This window comes from Marmota flaviventris, chromosome 3 (assembly GCF_047511675.1).
Source record: "Marmota flaviventris isolate mMarFla1 chromosome 3, mMarFla1.hap1, whole genome shotgun sequence".
In the NCBI taxonomy this organism is placed as follows: domain Eukaryota; kingdom Metazoa; phylum Chordata; class Mammalia; order Rodentia; family Sciuridae; genus Marmota; species Marmota flaviventris.
The window spans coordinates 84,976,679-84,998,297 of record NC_092500.1 but is presented as its reverse complement, the minus strand read 5'-3'; the positions used below and the strand labels follow the sequence as shown (position 1 = coordinate 84,998,297).

Sequence of the window (21,619 nt, the reverse complement as noted above, 5' to 3'; positions counted from 1 at the left end):
AACCACTCTATGATGTCTTAGCAAAAACCTGCACCTGACCTGTCCAAATATTGCTAGCAACACCCGAGATCCCTTTTAATCACATGACCAAAACCATATTTGCCGGGGGTAGTGGAACTTCCCTACTTGTGTCAAAAGCCCTGGAAATTCTTAATTATCCAATCGACATTAGGAACCCCAAATTCCTCGGAACTATTCATTTAGACCATTTATAAATGTCTTGAGAGGTGTGAAATCAAATAACATGGTCACTTCAAAACGTGAAAATCTGAAAGTTGATCATTTTTCCTAAGGGCCTTGTACATAATTTTTCAAAATACGTAACTTTTAAAAATGCATCTTCAGCGGCTGGCTACATTAGTTTCCTTCATTCTATTATACCATGCAAAATCCATCGATGCCAAAAAATCATTTCTTTTATTTTGAACGGAAAGCCTTAATATATTTTATCACAATTAAATTCCTACTGCCTAGGAAATTTTGCAATTTGCAAAACTGCACGTGAGACCAATGAAAAGCACTGCCTCCAACCAGCTGGTACTGCAACACTTCATTTGCCCAGAGCCCAGCTCTAGCACTTTCTCCCTACCCCACCCCTCTACCGCCGCCCGGGCTTCCCCGAGTCCTTGCGCAGGGTCAGGACTCAACCAGGTCCCGCCCGGTCGCGGCCAACCCAGGCTTGGCGTTCCGCCTCGAGGCTCTCCCGAGGCCGCTGCCGACCTTCCTCTAACCCGCCCCCGGGGGAGCCGCTCGAAAACTGCTGTGTCAGAACGGTTCGAGGAGTCCCGAGAGTAAGCGCCAGCTTTAATTCGGGAGGGATGACTATCCAAGGCGGGCCCGCTGAGGCGGAGGGCAAGGGAGTGGCGCAGCTGTCGGGAGAGCTCCTCCCGCGTCCAACTCCGTTCCCGCACCCCCTGCCAGGCCGCTACGGTCTGCCCGAGTCTGGCGAGCGGGGAGCGCAGCACGGCAGCGCGCACGCGCGGAGAGAAGCCAGCAAGCGCCTCCCCGCCCCCGCCTCGCCTCCTCTCACGTGCCGCTCAGCGTGCGCCCCGACATGTGCGGGCGCACGTGACGCGCCGTGTCCGGCTCTGGCTCGCTCACCCGCTCACCCCGTGCGGCTGTACTTTGAACCCAGGCGTGGGAGACGGAGAGGGGAGGGAGGCAGGAAAGCCGGGCGGGGAGCATAGGGAAGCAGGAGGCCGACCTCCGGGAGAATGATATCATCGGCGGCTTTATCGCTAGGCAACCTAAGAATGCTTCTCTCTTTCCAATCCTAGAGCTCCGTGAAGCTTTCAAGACAGATGACATTATCCGCCCCCCCTTTCGTTCCCCAACCACGCAAGGCTTAAACGGCGGTTTAAGGGGCGAGGGTTGGTTTATCAGTTTTGAAACGAGTGCATTACAAACGCAGAGGTCAGCCGTCGATGCAGTGTGGCACCCACTTGGGAAGGTCTGCAGAGATCCTCAGGGGTGTGGACGTATCTGTTCAGCCACATGCAGATTGCACAGCTGCGTTATAGTAGGTAGATAAGCCTTCCTCAAGATGATATATGCTTGAAAACTGAGTCCTTCTTAACATAACAGGAAGAGAATCCGTTGTCTTTATCGTCAAGTTAGAGCGGGTGTTCTGGCTGCTCTAAGTAACTGAGGTCTCCAGAAGTTGTACCTAGGCTTCAGTCCTTCTGTGAAAGCCAATTTTCCAATCACAGTAAGAAAGCTGCAAAGCCACATATGGAAGCAAAGTTTATTACAGAACTATCTGGCGGATACTCAGTTATCTCTGTTCAGCACATCATATTCTCTGTGCACACCCATATGGAAAAGCTTCCAAAATTGAAACTCTAGCTAAAGTTCACAACGCCCTAAAAATACCCTATATAAAAACTGTAGTACATGGCCCTTCTTTCCTACTTGCTCAATTCTACAGGTTTCCTCTTTCCAGCTTCCTACATTATTTTGGTCCAGGGTTCCTTCTTTCATGGAGAAACTCTTGAGCTTAAGGAGGACCACACATTTACAGAGGTGTGGAATAGGGATGGAAAGTCCACCAGATCAAATGGGGACTTCCAGACCAGGAAGGGCTCATTCTTGGAGGCCTACAAAGTGAGCAGACAGCAGAATAGTGTTGTTCTTTGTGGAAGACTGAAAATTATTTTTGGCAGAATTTAATCTCTGTTATGATTATTGCATGATTCTGTGCCATATTTTAGAAAGATTATTACCATGATAATCTTCCTGCCTCCACCAATAACTATATTTTGGCACTTAGGATCTCACATGGACTAGCTCAACTTATTTCAAGAGAAAACCTCAGCCTTCCTCACCACTAAATCTCTTGTAATCGTATAAAAAGCAGTAGGATCCAAACTAACAAATCTAGCACCAACCTTGGTTCTGTCACTTATTGGACTTTGTGACCTTGGATAAGTTTCTAGTCTCAGCTTCCTCTCAGAGATTTTTGAAAAAAAAAAAAAAAAAAAGCCTTAGGATGCCATGCCTCCCTGTGAGTTGCTGTTTTTCTCATTTCCCCTGTGAGTACAAAGTGAAGAACATGATCACCACTCCCTTATGTGAAAGGAAAGAAATCACCATTAGCTTTTCTTGTAGAACAGATTCATGGAGGAGGTGAGACTGAGCTGCTTGTCAGATACCTGTTGTCATTTCTCTGCATAAGATATTATGTGATGGATGGTACCATATCTCCCATTGTAGTAGGAAATGTCATGACTCCCTAGTCCCAGTTCATGGTTCAGATCCTCAGGAGGAGATGCTGGTGAGAGCCATGAGGGCAGTCAAATTCTTATATTTATTTTTATGTGGTGCTGAGGATTGAACCCAGGGCCTTGTGTGTGTTAGGTGAGCACTCTACCACTGAGCCCACAACCCCAGCCCAGGGCAGTCAAATTCTAAAGAGACCAAACTGTTAGGAAATCTTTGGTCAGACCTCAGTGCAGATATAATATTAAATTGTCCCTGAAGATTAGCTTAGCATTAGATAGGTCTGTGCCAGAGTTACCTTCTTGGACATGATCTCATGAACTTATTATCTGTTTCTTCTGTAAAACCTAGCTACTTCCCCAGGCTGCCTCTGATCTACCTATAGGAAGTTGCAACCTGTCTTCCCACCTGATCTTTGTGTCCAACCCTTCCAACACTACATTGCAATATAATTTGTTTTAGAATGTTTCAGGAGCTTGAGATTTTGAGATTTTCTTTGATTCTCCAGCGTGTACTACAGCATCTTGCATAAAATTAGAGCAAAACAAATGTTTGGAGTTACAGGTATTAGGCCAGTGGTACAGTGCTTGCCTGGCATGCTAGAGGCCAGGGGTTGGATCTCTGGTCAATCCCCATCCCCACACCAGCAAAAATCAGAATCCCGATGCTATTTATTAAGTCCAAAAGAAAAGGAGTATGCCACAATCAATGAGTCTGAAACCACTCCCCAGAGGCTCTGCAGTAGGTGTATCTAAATACAGAAGCAGCATCCAGGCCTACACACCCATCCTGCCAGTTTGTCAGAATGCTTTTGCTGGATCAGCACCCCTAAAGCCCAAGGTCAGTGAGAGGTTACACTGGAGAAGCAGGAGCTAGGGTCATCTATGAGTCAAAATGCTGAATCCGTTTTCATAAATGTCCCTTGGTCCCCTATTCTAACCAACATGAGAGAAAGAAGTGTTCAATCAAATAATTTGTTTTGACATGAAAATTTATTGTTAGCTGTGGACTAAAACCGTTAGCAAGTTGCTTTTATTTTTATGTAAGAAAATGATAGAGAAATACAAGAAGTATTTGAAGCTTTTGAATAAAGAGTCTGATATGGAACATAGCTGAGAATCTGGAAGTTAAAGGACACAATGATAAAAAGAAGACTCGGGAGAGTCTACAAACTCACACAATTTATGTACAGAAGAGTCCCTCAGGTCCTCTGTTAGAACCTATTTATTCTAATTTTAGACACATTTCAGATGGGTGTGGTTTTGTTTAAATGGTCTCCTAGCCCACAGTAAATCAGAGGTAGCAAATTAGATAAGGGATGGAGGTAGCACTCTGACCATCAAGAAGTGACAGCTGACAGCCTGGCTTTGTAAGAACCCAATAAGAATCAGTACAGGAGCAAATACTCTTCGAGAGTATAGAGTGATATTTATAATGGCGACTCTGAATTGAGAAAGGTTTAATATGTTCAGGGTATTTTTTCCAAAAACATGTAAGAGGATATGTGTAAAACTTTTTAGTATGTTTTCCAGTAAGATTTTAAAAAATAAAATGGCATTGGCACCTGAACACAGTTTGTTTAAACTGTTGTTTTGTGGGATATCACTGAATTTAGAATTTTTAAGTATCAGTTTGTAAAAAAAAAAAAGCAGTTTTATATTTGAGAGGAATTTTCATTGAACAAGTACAAGAAATTTTAAGATAAATATACAATTCCTAAAATAGCATATTTTTAAAGTACATGAATTGCACATGTTTTTTAGTGTAAATCCCATCTTGATTACAGAAAATATGTGATAATTTTCCATGTCAATCCCCTACTTAAACTCTCCCCTGAAAAGCTGGGACTTTAGCATGCACTGCAAATCCACTTTGAACTTATTTAAAATAACATAGTGAGAACAATGGGTAGGCCTAAGTAAATTAATCTGAAAGTCCAAAATTTCAGAATTAAAAAAAAACCCATAAAGTATTAGACTGCTATCTGAAGTAGAATACCTTTATCACAATAGTACAGCCAGCTCTTGGCATTATACTTGTCTTAATTCATTCATGAGAGTTCTATTCGTTTTTATCTAAAGTAAAAGGCTTTCGTCTGTTTGCCCAGCCATATCTTTGCAAGGTCTCCACTGGCAATCACCTCCCATGGAGAAGTCAATAATTGACTTGTGACACAGACAAGAACAAGCTGAGCCTCTCCTTCTACATAAGATTTGAACAAATCCCAGGTGACAGGCAATAACCAAAGTTACAGCCTATATAGTAAGTTACAGAGAACTAAATGAAAAGTAGTTTCACAATGATAGGAACTAAAATTCCAGTCATGTTTTCATAGCTATAGTTGCTAGTACCTTTAAAATGTGCTTAAGTTTAGTTCTTTGGGGAAAAAGGACATTTATCAATTCAATATAACGTCTGTTGAAAAATATATGTATTTAAAATTCATTGGAATAGTACCATTCTCAAGATTCATATTTTTCTTAAAATTGGAAATTCACATGATCCACAAAGCAATTTAGCTGAAATTTGACCACTGCAGATATAGAATGCTCCTTAGTGAATTATAATTCAGATTTCAATCCATTAAAATTAATGAATAAACAAAAATTATATTCTTAAGTGCAACAGACAATATTACTTTGCATTTGCATTTCTGTCCTAATTTTATTATGCTGATGCTATCAAGGCATTTGGACTAAACTGATCTATCAAGTCTGGTCCTATCCTAAATTTTTCTATTTTATCACACAAAAATTATACAAATGCTAAAACATTTTATTAACTTCTGATTTACTTTGAATCTTTTTTAAAAATTATGAAACTAATATTACTGTAATAATAGCATTCAAATGTAGCTCAAAATATTTAAAATGCTGCTTTCTCCATGATTCTGGTTTAATTGGAAAGACTATCCTTCTAAAGTTTAATAAATCAGAAATGCTCAAAAATCTTAAAGAGCTTTCTAAGGTTCATTTTAATTTCCTTTGTTCCTATGGTTTACTCATTTAGTTTCAGGAATTTGCCCAATCAAATTCATCTTACCTGGACCAAGATGCTGCAGTGGAAAGTAGTTCACTGGCTGAGGACTACAGCAGGCCTGGCCTCTAGTGCTGGCTGTAGGTAGCTATGTCACCTTGGGAAGATACCAATAGCTCTGGACTTAGTTTTCTTATAAAAATTCAGGGAACTGGATGAGCCATTCCTTCCAGCCCCATATTCAGTAACTTGCAGTTGAGTTTCCATAATGTCAGCAGAGGGAGCACTTTCACTATGTCTTATAAATTTAGGCTATCATTTTCACAAATCAAGGAGTTTGAGGACACTACAGGAATTAAACACTGACAATCCTTCACTCCATCTGTATCAAGTCACATGTTTGATAATAAATATGGTAAAGGTCTAGAAATTGTTTCTTGAACTCCATGATGAACTTATTCCATCCATGACAGAGTTATTTTATAAAAGTTAATGAATCAAAATACTTGGAGAAATTAAGCATCCTGAGGTGGTAATATACTTAATCAGGACCCCAGTAAAAGAGGAAAACACCAGACTGTGTAGAAGAGGCTGCCTGATGTCACAGACAGAAAGTGAAAATCTTGACAACTATAAAAACATGAGCAAATTGGGTTGAACATAAACAAACCATGCAAGTTATTGGTAGGTTTTTCTGTTGAGCTTTTCATTAGGATACACTGGAATAAGCAAGTAGACACAGCCAGAGCCTGCAGGCTTGCAAGAGGTTGGAAATATGTGATATCAGGCCAAACAAAAAAAAGTTGTATATCTGAGAACCTTAATGACTTTTGTGTTTTTATACTTACAAATACTTTAAAGCTAACTGAGCATCCATTATGTCTTTTTTTAATTATTAGACAATCTCATATCATATAGAAAGTTTTTATTCCTTAGTAAGAATTTTTAAGTCACAAAATAGTGTGGCAATATTTAGGTAATAGAATTTATGGAGTGCTGAAAATACTAGAATATAAAGATAATTTCTAGTTTATCTTCATATACTAAACTTTTCTAAACCAGCTGGTTTCTTGCAGACAGTATTTATTTATTTGCTTTTTAATAATTTAAGACAGCATAAGCTTGTACCAAGCATAAGCATTGTAACAAAAGTGCAATGTTTCAGCAAATCCTCCCCAAAAGATATTTTAACTCAAAATATCATTAGCACATATTTTCTCCCTACAAAAATAGCATGTCAGACATCATTAATTGGATGTATTAACAACTATGTACATAAAAGCCACCTTGTAGGCTAAGAGTTTAACGTTGTTTAAACACAGCGTTTGAGGCAAACAGTAGCAACAGCAGCAGCAAATGCACCAAACTGACTAAAAGACCCAGATATTTTCTTCACTCACAGTCAGACTGTTGTGTCTCACCCCTTACATAACATTCAAGTGAGATTTCTCACAGTGCTACCTTGGCAACAAACTAAAAATATCTAGACAAGGTCCTGGTTTAAGCCTTATTTAAAAAGCTTTCTTTGTGATTATCTGGTATCTGGTTTGGTCTCCAGAAAATACATAGAGTTGGAGATAGGAAGGCCTTACAGGGCTTCTTTCCACATCTTTACAGCATTTCCAACCACAACTGACCAGTTTCAAGCTTTCCTCCACTTTTATGACCTAACAAGAATATAGGATAAATCAGTTTGGACTTGTTTCTTTTTTAAGTTCAGTGCACTTTTTGTTTTTTACAGTAAGATTACAGAAATTTAGAAACAAGATGGATTAAATGAGAATAGATGCAGTTCATATATATATATATATATGCAACATATATGTAACATATGTAACATATATTTGTGTGTGTGTGTGTGTGTGTGTGTGAGAGAGAGAGAGAGAGAGAGAGAGAGAGAGAGAGAGAGAATATTAAGATGAACCAACTGATTCATGGTCAATTTCTCAATAAAGTGCAAGCACAAGATGGTAAGAATGGTTCTGGGCTTCTTCATCCATCTTCCCTGACTTGGTGCTGACGATGGCCCAACTCTGTGTCTCTCAAAACAAGTGCAAGTTAGTAAAAGATACCATTTTAACCACTTCAGAATAGGTCGCAGTGTGGGCAACTGTATCCTCACTTCTTTGAAAAATATATGCCTTTCAAAATGCCGAGCTTAAAAAGATCCTCAATGCTTTGTGGACCTCATCCTAAAACAAGCAGGGCAGCCCTGAAACAAGGCTCTATGTAAAGACTACCTGCTGTCCTCTATCAACTCCAGTCAAGGAACTTGGCACCTTCTCCCCTCCCTGGTTCAATGAGGTCACCCACAGAGAAGACCCTTCTTAACTTTCTCTAGAATTAGGTTCCACATTTTAAAAGATAATGGAAGATGGCCTAAAAGGAGACAAAACTTATCAAGGGAACTAAAAAAAGAACCAATAGCTATCGCAGAGGATCTTTAACAGCTGGTGTATGTGGGGGGTAAGGGGATATTAGTGTGCGGAGGATGGGGTGGTGAGAATTGAGCAAAACAGGAACTCCAAATGTACACAAAACACCTGTTTCCCCCCCTTAAGCCTGTCCTGCATCTATCACGCTTCCTCCCTTAAAAACATTAAGGATGTTTTAACTTGTATTATTATTATTCCGCTTAAACCTCCATCCCTTCTAAGGAAGGGCTCAAGGACTCAGGGGGCTTCCTTTCCTGGCTGTGAGGAATCTTCCTGAGCAGAGCTCTCCGGGTTCCCCGGCTCGCGGGGGCCGGCGAAGGGCAGGTGGGTGCGGCCGTGCGGATGCGGGGGATGCAACGCCCCAGGGGGCGCCACCTCGTGCGACAAGAGGGTCGCGGCAGCAGCCGCGCCCGCCTTCTCGGGAGGGGGCGACAACACCGAGGACAGACAGGGGAAGGCGGCGGCCGCGGCGGCCGCTGCAGCAGCAGCGGCGGCGGCAGCTGGGGCGGGGATGCCGGGGTACAACAGTGGGAACGGGGCGGCAGCCGCCGTGGGGTACAGATACTTCTCCAGGCCGCTCTTGTCCAGGAAAGGCTGCACGTAGGCGGCGGCCGCGGAAGGCGAGAGGAAGTAGAAAGGCAGGCAGAAGGGGGCCGCTGCGGCGGGCTGAGCGAAGGGTGCACCCCCGCCTCCGCCGAACGCCACTAGCGAGCTGAGCAGGGCGGCGTCGGGTCTCAGCAGCGCGGCCGCAGCGGCCGGGTCAGGCCCCAGGAGTGCGGCCGCCGCCGCCGCCGCGCCGCCCCCCGGGCCGCCGCCGCCACGGGAATCCAGCTTCATCCTCTTGGGCGCCGGCGAGTCCTCCCCGGGAGGCTCCTGCTTGATGGTGACGCGGCTCGCCCCTGCGCCTTTGCTCTTCTCGCGGTCTGGCCGGGCCTCGGCCTCTCCGCCGTAGCCGCTGTCAGTGTCCGTGTCGTTCTCCGCGGCGAGCTCGGCGCTGGGCTGAGTCCGCTGGATGACCGGCACGCAGTGGGCGAGGGGCTCGAGCTTCTGCCCTGCGCGCTCCAGGCAGGGGGCGGCCGTGGACCCGGTGGGGGCGGGGGCGGAGGGAGCGCCAGTGCCTTTGCTCAAAGGGACCTGTTGAGTCAACAACTGGGGGGTGGGCAAAAACTGGGTGGCCACGGCGTGCAAGTGGTTGATTAGCTGGACACACCGCGGCTCCCTGGGTGTCCAGCTCTCAAACCGGGAGAGGTATTGCAAGACTTCTTTGGCGCATGTTTGAAATCCCGAGTGGAACGCATCCAAGTCGGACTGAATGGGCGATTTCAGAGATCGCTCCCCTAGGATGAACAGGGGGTGGGGGGTAGGGACAGGAATGGAGGCAAGAAGAAAAATACCGACGTTAAAACATCTGCTTATCACGTGGGCCCTACATTGACTAAAGTGATCTCGTTTTTTCCTCAGTATTCGAGTGATATAATCCACCGGTTGCCGAGAGAAGGGGGGGCGGCGGGGGTTGTGGGGGGGGAGCGCTGTCCTCCCAGCTGAAAAACCTAAGTGGAGAGGGCGCAACCGCCACTTTAAAATCTGATTCCGGGTTCAGCTGAAAGCCTCTAGGATGCTTCGGGAAATGGGCACTTGCCAATGAAGGGAAAGTATAAGCAATTTTCACAAGTGAGAGTGAGTCCACTGAAGGGGTGGGGGTGCTGTCTGCGGGCTGCCCCGCTTCAGCAGGCTAACGGGCCTCCCTGAACTGACTTACCATTCTGTAAAGCAATTATCTTCTGATGCTGTTGCTCGGTTAAGGCTGTTAAAGCTTTTAAGTGTTTCAAAGTTAATTCCAAGACTACCGCTTTCTCCAGATGCCCTAGTGTCTGCAGTGGTGCAAAAGAGAAGGGGGCACTTGGTTACTTAAAAGCACACATTTGGCTTGATGGCTCTCCATTCAGCACAGCAACTTAGGCAAGCACTTTGAAAGAACTACTATTCTTACACTTCTTGAGCTTTCCTTAAGACAGGTTATAAATGCTTTCTTGCCTTCAGCTTGAAACACCCATTCTGAGACTGGGAAACTGTACACTATAGAACAAGTTTTAAGTCAGGCCTCTAATATTTACATTTTTTTCTTACATCTCTGTAAGTCGTACCAGGCTATTATAACGCCCTTGGAGAGCAGCAAAGAATGAAAATGTGCATCTTACTGTCAATTTCAGATGTTCAGGCAGTAAATCTTTCAGCTGAGCAATGCATTCATTAATTCGGTCTCTTCTTTTCTTTTCTATTAATCTGTGCGGTAATTTGTAGGTATCCTTAATATAAGTGTCGTGGAAGAGAGAAAACAATAAGCTAAACAATCACTGGACACAGCAACCCTCCCACTCCCACCCCTCCACAACCTACTATGTGATAGAACTATGCCCAAGAAACCGCTTTCCTCTGGACTGTTCTTGAAATGCAATTTAAATTCAGGTATGATGTTTAATATACCCCTGAGAGTATCCAGAAAGCCACTTAAAATTCACAGTTGGGAAAGCTCACAGGCTGGAATATATTTGCGGCAGAGCTTCACTGTGAAATCAATGGCCCTAATTAACTATCCAGGCAGGTTATGGGAAACATCGGAAACTTACACTTACCTTGCTGTCGTCTCGCTTCATGCTCCTTTTGGGTTTACACATATACAAAGAAGAATAGTCCAGTCTGCAAAACAGAAATCATCATCAGGCACCCATTCCGGGAGGGGCTCTGCCCTTATCCGCTCCATACCACTTTCTGGAGGAGGAAAAAAAAAAATCTAACCGAAGCCCAGACAGATATTCGCAAGGGTGCTTGCACCTTACCCTATAAAATCTCTATGTTCCAGTAACTGTCTCTCTTGCAAATGAGGAATTCCTTCGTCCATGTTCAATCGCTGTTTGTTTCTTCTGTTTCGATTTTGGGGTCTCTGTTCTATAATCTGTGGGACGGTAGCCTTGGGAGATCTTGGGGGGATCCGTGCGTCTCCAGTCTCTCTCTCTCTAGCTCTCCCTCTTCAGTGCAGTGTCGAAAGTGTGAAGCAGTTGGTCCCCCCACCCCCCCGCGGTCGCTTGCTCTCTGGCACACACGCACACACACACTCGCGCCGGCCCCACTGCGATGGTAGTTTGCTCTCACTCCGGGCAGTGTTTGGCCACAGGGCACGCGCGTCGCCGGCCAGACCAGCACCCAGCTCACGTGCGGAACGTACCATCCGCGGTCCAGCCCGGAGGGGGGCGGGGGAGGAGGGGCCGGGCCGGGAGGGGGCGTCGGGAGAAGGCGAGCGGCGGCGGGAGGGGGCGGGGACACCTGATCAGGGCCACCGGAAAGGAAAAACAACTTCGGCCAAGCTATTCATCTTCCCAAAGGCGATGCAGTCTGAGGGGGGAGGGGGCCGGGGTGCGGGGCAGCCGGGGCTTCCTTGGCTTGGAAACGCGACTCCCGCGGTTCGGTCGTCATTACGGTGCAGAAACGTGAACGTGGCTTTTTGCTTTTCTACTGATGGGCTGTTGGTTTGGATTAGAGAATGACAAGAGAGATTTCGCGGTGGGTAAACTTCAGTTCCGAAGGAAATTTTGGAGACTTGTTTGCTCACCGCTCAGTGGCCGGGAGAACCCTTGGCGCGGGTTGGAGGTTGCCCCGAAAAGGGGCAATTTGAAATCAGCTCCACGAGGGATTTCAGATAAATGAAGATGTAATTATTGGGTCAGAATGTCGCAATCCTAATGCCTTTCGGAGACGCACTGTCCCTGGGCCACCTAAACTTCCCGCAGCAGCCGGAATTGCGGTGCCACTAATCACAGCAGCAGATGACGACGTTTGGGGCCTCTTGTGCTTGCGGAGGAACGCGGCGAGGAGAGAGCGGGGGTAGGGAGGGTGGAGGGGGTGGCACAAGAGGGGCAGCCACAGAAAAGCAATGCAGCATTTATCACTCTCTGGCGAAACTCCGCCGCCCCTCTGCGCCTCTGGTGACGCTAACGTTCTTTCTTTGAGCCCCCATCCCCCGTGCGATAAGCCACGCCGGGAGTGTGCCGAGCCCACGTTTACTACCGCTGGCACCTCCAAAGCCTCCCTCCTTAATCCTCTCTCAAACGGGTACCAGCACAGGGCCAGCAACGTGATCCGACCTGCCGCTGCTGCCACATCACTGCGCGGGGAAACCGTGCGCGCGCGCGCGCTCGCCCAGCAGCCGCGGGAGCACAGGCTAGCACGAGCGGGGCTACCTTTCTGCAGAGCCACACCAGGAGCATGACTCACTCACTGCTAGTGAGAGTTACCCGGAGGTGCCCCGGTTTGAGCACTGCCCACGCCGCCCTAAGCGGCAGGAGACAGGGTCCTGGGAGGCTAGGGGAAAGTGTCTTGCGGGACCCCCAGGTCTCCGGTCCCGTGCTGCCGGAACTTGGTCTGCGAGGGGTGAGATGGAGGAAATATATATTAATCTCCTGAACAAACAGAAATTAAAGCCAAGCTTTTTTTCTTGCACTTAGAGTAATAATTGCATTCTCCTCTGGTGATTTCCGAAACATTCATTATTGTCAGTGGCACGTGAACCAAGGGTAGCAGAACACCAAATGTACACGCACTGGAGCGCAGCAGGGATAGGGGCCGTCGCTACGTGTCCTCCCGGCAGCTACCCCCACCCCCAGCCTCAGGCCCGGCGGGCGCGGGTTCCGGGGACGGATCTGGGTCGCTGGAAGCGGCGGCTGGAAGGAGGTCACGTGGCTGCTAGAGTCGCGTCTCTTCCCCGCCTCCAAGAGCCGCCGGGCCACGGCCTCCACCGCTAGAGCTGCTGCAGTCTCCCGAGTCCTGCACAGAGACGCGCAGCGCGTCTGGCTTCGTGACTTGGGCGGCGGCGGCGGCGACCCGGGCTCACCCTGGCGAGATGAACCGATTCAATTCCTAGACTCCTTACGAGGACCCTGAAGGTCTCTCGACTTCCTCAAATAGGGGATATAATTTTGCACCAAATAGGCAATTTAATAAAGATAATACTTAAAAGGTATTTTTCAATGCTGTTGTATTTAAACCTTTATCCGAACGTCTCTCCTGTTTCCAAGTAGTTGAATGAGTACTTCCCTTTGGTGGGGAGGGCAAGTTAGAACCCTAAAGCTGCATATTCCTGCACTACTGAATCGTTTTTCCCCCTCTTGTTTTGTCCAAAAAGAAGGAATGGGAGGATGTCATTAAGGTTAACAACAATAACAAACAAACAAAAAAATTAAAATACCAGCTCCCTTTACAGGATCTGATTGTTTGGAGTAGGAATAGGGTTGAAAAATGATCATTAAACTTATGAAAATGAAGTAAAGACCGAATCCTTGTATCTTGGCGTTGTCTGTAGATCAGAGGAGACCAAGTCAGACATCTGACCAAAGCAAACCTTAGGGACAAAGTCTGGGCCAGTTTCTACTGCAAGTTAAAACAGGAGGAACCAGGACCTGCACCTTGAGGATCAAGGGTGGATTAAGTTAGCATACACACTTTCTATAATCTAACGACACAGAAAGAAGATACTGTCTGCCTATGAAGACTTTTTGTTACCACTTTTCTCTCCTCTCTCTCCAATCCCTTCTGTACCAAGCTTCCATATTCCTGTAGTCAATAGTTTGGTTTTCTCTTCCTCTCTTTCCTCTCCTGATACCCAGCTCAACTGTAAATGGGCTTATTTTTCAATTTTTGATCTCCTTTGTTATTTTTGATTCTCACTTTCCTCTTCTTGTCTTTCCCTTTCATGCCCCTTTGCTCTTCTTGTTTTCCTTCTTTCTCTTCTTTTCCCTTCTGTTATCTTCTATCTTTCCCTGTTAAATATCTGTTTTTGCCCTGTCCCTGCAGTTTTTGTTCTAGGTCCTGTGTTTTTTAACCTTTCACCCTGGTGACACTTCTTGCTTATCCACTTCCTTAAACTTGAGTCCTACCCCTTTTCTTTCTCAAACTATTGTTCTGGACACCAAGCATAGTGTTTTGTTTTTTAATATTGATTTTTTTTAGTTACAGCTGGACACAATACCTTTATTTTATTTGCTTATTTTTATGTGGTGCTGAGGATCAAACCCAGGGCCTCCCACATGCTAGGAGAGCGCTCTACTGCTGAGCCACAACCCCAGCCCCAACCAGGAATAGTTTGATGTCTCCAAGTGTCCCTTTTCTGCAAGGAGGGCAATTGTTATTGCCTGACAATTGTTATTAGCTGACAACTACATAGCACTTAGGATTAGTGTACCAGACTCCATTCTAAGGGCTTTTCATCTATTAACTCATTAATCCTTATAGTACTGACCCTGCATATGGTAGATACTATTATTCTCTGCATTCCATAGATGAGAAAATGTTTACATAGCGAGATTACAAAATGTGTCAAAGGTCCCAGAGCAGGATTTAAGCCCAGTGTATGCCTGAGTCTGAACCCTTTACTGTTACCCCTTAATGTGAATGGTGAGGGCTAAAGTCTAAATGTTTACCTGCTTCAGGGGTGTGCTTATGCACATTTGTTGTGGAGTATGTGTGTGAATGTGGAAGGGTGGGATTTTGCAAGAGAGATGGGGGAAGGGAGAGATGTTAGCACTAGAGCTGATGGCAGAGAACCAAGAAGGTATAACAGAGATGGGTAGCAGTCTTTTGGCTGTCAGTAGTCATCCATTTGGCATCTAGCTCCATATTTATTGATTTAAGTCCAAACATCCTAATTAACTGTTATTATTTCATACAGATGTACAGAGGAAGGTTAGTGTAGAAAAGGCTAATGGTGACTGATTGTTCACCATCTAACTGAGCAAACCAAGCCAAACTCTAATGTGAAGCCTGCAGGTTTGTAATAGGAAGAATTCACCTGTGGTCAGGTTAGAAAGGAAAAAATTCCCCTGACAGAGGAACAAAAACTGGACTGCCCGCTTTGGACATGTTTAAAATAGATTGAGTCTTATCTTTTTAGGAAGGCTTAATGCTGTTCTGCTGAAAGCCAAGAAGGTACAAAATGAGCTCAAAGCCCCTTTGAGCTTATAATTTAATGATTTTATGATGCGTGCCTCCAATGAAAGATACCCATCTTTCTCCTTTTTGTAAGTAGTGGAGAAAGCTGCTCCCATTGGTTTTCTTTGGTTAAATAGGGAAATCACTTCTACAGAGACTAACAATTTGGCCCAGGTGTTTTTCTCCTAAGTATTCTAGGCCTTACATTCATTATATTCACCTTGTGGCTTTGGAAGGTCTTATCTTACTTGCTTGCAATGTCTTGGATTTCCAACAAAGACAGAATTCTCCTGAGAAGATTAAAGTTCCATTAGGAACATAGGTTTTCTACCTCTTTAGTGCTCTACAAGTCCTACTGCTCTTCTGGAGAGGTGACTCATGGAGAGGTGACCCCAGACCTGAACTAAATGAATTATGTACTTCTGATGGCCTTAGAAATTCCAAGCTCTTCTGAAAGTGAGAAATCTCGTGCCTGTGATGCTGTGAAAACAGCCCATGGGGGGCAGATGTGTGGAGTGTGTGTGTGTGTGTTGCTGAGGATGCAATCCAAGGCCTCCAGCATGCTAGCCAAGCCCTCTACCACTGAGCTGCACCTCTAGTCCCAGATGCCTTAATGGCCTCTGTTTTGGATAGAATTTATAGTTGTTCTATGTCATTTTACTCAAACAGAAGATATAACCTATTCATCAAAGAACATAAGAATCTAAAAGTTTGGAGTTGATGCTTAAATCGAAGCCAGGGGGAAAGGTGGTAGGAATCTTCTTTTGTGGAGAAGGGTTAATGCTGTCACACACCCTGCAGAAAGAAAGATAGCACCAAGAAGGATCTTAGGAGGGAGGGAAACCCCACTGCTACTCACCAGAAGCCAAATATGACTTTAAAATATTGATGATGTTATTTGCTGAAGGTACCAGATTTAGAATCCTGGAATAGAAGGTTAGGTTTCCCAGTTGCATACTCAGCACTTTAGCCACAGCGCAGAAGTGTCCCCTTTTTAATTTGTAAAAGAACTTAAGTCTTTCTGTAGCCTACCAATTAACGTGTCTTTATGGTTGTAAATATACACATGAATCACGTTTTATACTTATGTAACACTTTTTAGGACATTTATCCACTTATTAGTCTTTGCATAGTACCAAAGAGCAGATGATATTAAGGATAGGAAATACATTCTATTCCTGCTGAAATCACTTATATATTTGTATTTATGTGATTGTCACAAACTCCCTGGAAGGCAATTCCAAATTTAATGTGTTCTCAGTGCTCCCAGAGTTTCTAATATGCAAAAAAAATGTAGACTCAAAAATTATAGTCATTTTTAGAACTAATTGATTTCCTTCATATATCCTATATCTTCAAGTCATTCATATAGATATTTTCTTTTTAAGCATTTTTGCCTCTCCATCTAACAATGATTGCCCTTTTAGGTAAAGGAGTTCCCCTGGCATTTTTGCCACCAATCTGCCTGGTCCCTCCTGTTATCCATATGCTTCTTATACTGATGCAGGCTGGTCCATAACGATGCCAGAAAAGAAGAGTGTGGAAAATATGACACACCCATAGGGATCTCCATAACGTGATTCTTACCCTTCCTCTGTATTCCTTGAACTAGCTGGATTATAGAACCCAGAGAGGCTGCAGTTAGAAGGCACCTTTTAACCTCTGTTTTCCTTGTTACTGCTGATGAAAATTCTTGGAAAAATCTTCAAAGAGAAGCATATTATATAATGTGAAGCATACTGAAATGGAATAAGATGTCCCAAACAGCCACTCTTCTCACCTACCTTTTGTGGGCTTTGTCAGGTCTTTGAATATCATACATGCTAGGCAAGCGCTCTCCCACTGAGCTACATCCTCAGTCCCGGAGTTATCCATTACAGAGTGCCACTTTATATAAGAAACAGAAAGTCTAGTTAAGGAGGACTTAATCTGCACTTAAAATTAGAACTAATGTTTGAAATTTAATCCAGTAGTTAAATCAAGAATTCATATACATTAATTACCCAAAGTAAAGTTATACTTTAATTTGTAATTCTGTCTCATAAGGAAACTGATGGAAATCTAGACTATCTGTATTAATTAAGAGCTGTACCTCTGATGGCCTTAGAAATTCCAAGCTCTTCCAAAGGTGAGGAGTCTCCTGTCTGTGATGCTGTGAAAGCAGCCCATGAGAAGTAGATGTGTGGAGTGTGTGAGTGTGTGTCTGTGTGTGTGTGTTTTTCTGAGGATGGAATCCAAGGCCTCCTGCATGCTAGATAAGCCCTCTACCACTGAGCTGCACCTCTAGTGCCAGCTACCTTAATTGCCTCTATTTTGGATAGAATTTATGGCTTAAATAAGACAAAATAACAGCAGCTTAATCAAAGAAGGCAATTTTTTTTTTTTTGCTAGCATACAAGAAGTCAGAAGGTAAGGAATTCAGAGGTAAATTGAGGTGATAGTAGTGCCAATATCCCAAATTTCTGCTTTTCTGTTGTGTTCTCCACCAGCTCCTATCCTCAAGATTGCATCATGGTCATAAGATGTTTTCTGGAACTCCTGCAGGAAGGATAAAAGGGGGACTGCCAGCTGAACAAGGTCTCTTTAAGCTTTTCTTGGGGTATTTAATTCCAATTCCAATTATAAGCCCCATCCAATGACCTCTGCTTATATCTTATTGTTCAGTCCTATTGCAAGGAGACTAGAAATACAGTTTTCTAGCTGAAGCTTCCCAATGACTAGAGGGAACAGAGAATAGATATTAGATTGGCATCAGTCATTCTGTGGTGGTGTGACTAAAGTAGTGGCTTGTTCAGGTCCTCTTCTTCTTCTTCTTTTTTTTTTTTTTTATCAGTGGCTCTTCCCCACCCCCCCTCATGCCACATGTATTGATAGTTTTCCTTAAGTATACTGGGGTATTTAATTCCAGTTTCAGAAACTTTTCACTCTTTCCATCTGTAGTTGCACAAACTTAACTCCTTAAGCACAGGGTCTTTAACATCTGTATTCTCAAGTTCTAATAATTGCAGAAATCTGCTTAGGGAGGAAATGCAACAGGGTTTGCTCTTCTTGTAGAATGCAAATTGCAACTGCATGTTTTCTGGGAAATGACTTTCTTCCTTTTTAAGTTGCACACCTGTCCTCTGGCGGTTCTGTCTCTAAAGCAATGCCTTCTGCATTTGGATTGAAGCGATAAATTTCTAGCATAAAGGCTCCTTCTGATAGTTCCCACCTGAATGCAGCTAGGATTTTGTTCTTCATTCATTTATAGCCACATTGATCTATGTAGAGTACAATATCTTTAGGGTCAGAAGATAAGGAGGAAAATTGTCTGATGTAATTGGGTTCGGCAGTAGAAGGAGAAAAGAGGAGATCAGGTCAGTACAGCAAAAAGGGAGCAGAAGAACTAGTCTCTAGGATGGGGATTGGGAAGTGGAACACTGGAAGAATGTACCTTGGGATACTTTACTATGGACATATATAAGAGCAATCATCTTACAACCATTATTTAGTTGAAATTCTTGACACTCCACTTTATAGATATTCAAGTTCAAGTTTTCATCCTTGCTGTGGCGTGGTATTCCTGACATTTGAGTTGGAATACTAGGCTTATATTTCCCCATAGACAGATGACACATGGACAAAAGCTATAGTTAGCCTATGGAATAAAGTTGTCAAGTGTCTTGGAATCTGCTATTCAGTCTCATCCATTAAATGAGTATGTGCTGTGCTTATAAGTGCTGGGCATTATGGATTTAGCATTGAACCTTGTCTTCAACAAGCTTACAATGTATGGGTGGAATTCCTCAAAGAGATCACTAAGAAAATGAACAGTTATCCTAAAACCATCATATGTTCCCCAAAGCCTCCTTTATGGCACATTCGAGATATACCTACAGCTATGGTTCTCTAGTAACGCACTTTAGAAATCATTCCAGAGAATGTAGTTAGTGGCCTCAGCCTGTGGGTGGACCATGTTCTCCTGTAATCAAAAGACCACTGGACAGAAAGACTGGCGAGGAAAATGCTTTCTGTCTAGACCTTCATCACACCTACCATCCAATTTGCCCCCATTCCTGATGTTGCTTAGAATGTCAGTTCAACAGCCAGCTCCTCTGAGCACATACAATTTCACTTCATATCTTCTCTGTCTCTGATTTTGCCACCTCCAGTGACAAGTAGTGTGGTCTTATCTTCTTGTGGCTCAGTGTTGGAACTTTCTCTCTTTGATGTTTGAACCTAACTTTGTCTGTAGGTTGTAACTTGGTTTTCTCTGTTGGTGTTCCACACCCTCTGTAGTCTCTGGCCAGACCTTCCTGATTATCCCCAGCACCTTGACCCTCACCTTGACTCCTGCTGCTTGTTTATTGCCCTTGCAATTCTTTTTAGGAGAAGATTTAAACAGGGCTGAGCTTAGCTTATTTTTCCTCTGCTCTAGAGCAGGCTGGAGTGGCTTCCAAAAAGAAGAGAACTCATTGAATGATCCATAATCTCCAGAAAATGGATTTGCACAGCCTGAAAAGGGTACCACATCTTCACCTTCATACACTTGACTCCTTGATTCTTCTTCAGCCTTAGCAGTTTCACCAGGAAAGGGGCCTAGAGGGCTGGCAACTTGAGACACCCTGATGTCCACATTCCTTCCAGCAGTGTGAACTAGATTTCAAATTTAGAAAGACTGTCTGACCTTTAAACCAAAAATTCAATGGTTATTCTTGACCTCTTTATCCCCCCTCACTCTCCTCATCCAATTAACAGCAATGTCCTATAGATTCCACTTCATAAAGATAATATTAAATCCAGCTTCTTCATCCTTGCTATCCACACCAGATCAACCACCAAAATCTCTCACCCCAAATGCTGTAAGAATGTCTTCACTGATTTTAACATTTGGGGCTTACTAGGGAAAGCAGAAACCACTTTAGATATTTCAAGTAGGAAGAATTTAATAGAGGGGATTAAAGGCACATATAACTTTTGGAAAGGCCGGGGTCATTAAGGGTGGGAAAAAACTGCTGCTGACTTTCAGGAAATCGTGACAATCAGGAGATTCTGAAAAGCCAAGAGCCATTGAGTCCAACTCTCTGCTCTGCTAAAGGAGCTGACTTGCAGAGGCTTGCCTGGGGGCCACTGTGAACGTTGCATCTGTGCACATCCACACTACAGAAATGGTGTGTTCCTTCTTCTTGCCACATCTTGCACAGAGCCTGTCACTGGAAGTATCTATGCTGGAGCCCTGTGAGGAAGAATTTCTGGAAAATGAGGTTCCAAGCATCTACCCTATGATGAAGATAGATGTGAAGACAGTGGAGCTGGTACTAAATTAACAGCAGATTTCACATACCATGTGTCCATTGGGTATGCCTATCTCTATCACACCCAGTTCAATCACTATACTCTATCTAGAACAATTTTTTCCTGTACATGCCATTTTTGTGGTCAAAACCCTATAACAACTTCCTGTTTTTCTTAAGTTAAAATAAAAATAAAAACTCTTCAGTGGCCTGAAAGATGCTGATGTGATTTAGCTCCTGCCTAGAGCTTCAGCCTTATCTCTCACTTATTTTACCCTATTATTTTATTTTATTTTTCAAAAAAATAAGAAAGATCTGGAGATATAGCTCAGTAGTAGAATGCCCCTGGGTTCAATTCACCCATTCTCCTCCCCTCTCCAAAATACTCCACATTTCATCCCTGCCCAGTACCATTCCTAATACAAGTTACACCTTTAATTCACTTGTTCCACATTATAAGCTAATGTTGTCCCATACTTTTAACTATTTAGGGTCAATACTTCATACCACCTACAATTTGATTTTAAGACAATAAAGGATGTACTTCATGTTGCAAAAGACCACTGCACCCAAAGGACCACTGATGAAAATCATATGCATGTATGAATATGCTACAGTGAAACCCCCCTATTATGTACATTTATTATGCACCAAAAAAGGGACCACTGATGGAAAAATGGTACACCTCAGAATGCAGCCATCTGAGAACCACGTGAACTCCAACCACTGTCCTTCCCTAGATGGAGCGGCTGGAGGCTTGGGGCACTGACATTAACAAAGGATTACTCTGGTGACTCTGCACACACCACCATCAGAGCCACTGGCATTCATCAGCACTTTCAGATGTCCCTACCAGCACAGGCTTCATCACAGGCATCTTTCTCTGTCTCTATATTCCACTCTACATCTTTCTCTCCAATTTTATTTAATGTACCCTATTCTATCTCAAGCCCTTCACTCATGCTGTTCCACTGAATTGAAATACTTCTCCTCCCTTCCCAACTGCCTTAAACTCTCTTTCTCCTACTCCTGCATCATCTGAAGCATCATTTTCTCCAAGAATCCTACTTTGGGTCCTATACACGTTTCTCCACCTTCTAGAAGCTTCCTTTGTACCTATAATTCTCTTGTATAACATTTCTACTGTTTGAAAGGCTCATAAGACTTCTCAATGTCTATCTTCCCCCATTAGTTTGTAAACTCCATAAAGAGGGACACTGCTGTGAACCCCGTGTGAAC

General features: G+C 44.0%; 1 protein-coding gene and 1 non-coding gene across 2 annotated transcripts; both read right to left on the bottom strand.

Moving 5' to 3' along the window:
• Positions 1-3,733: 3,733 nt before the first annotated feature.
• On the bottom strand, positions 3,734-11,508 carry Bhlhe41 (basic helix-loop-helix family member e41). The gene is made up of 5 exons (XM_027934162.2): positions 10,967-11,508; positions 10,763-10,826; positions 10,328-10,435; positions 9,889-10,000; positions 3,734-9,466 (listed from the first exon to the last, which is right to left on the bottom strand). Exons 1-5 carry the CDS (start codon positions 11,026-11,028, stop codon positions 8,367-8,369), a joined length of 1,446 nt encoding a protein of 481 aa, XP_027789963.1. The 5' UTR covers positions 11,029-11,508; the 3' UTR covers positions 3,734-8,366.
• Positions 11,509-21,182: 9,674 nt separating this feature from the next.
• Positions 21,183-21,257, bottom strand: LOC114091766 (small nucleolar RNA SNORD74). The gene has a single exon (XR_003582547.1). It is a non-coding gene; the product is annotated as a small nucleolar RNA SNORD74 (small nucleolar RNA).
• Between the last annotated feature and the right edge of the window lie 362 nt (positions 21,258-21,619).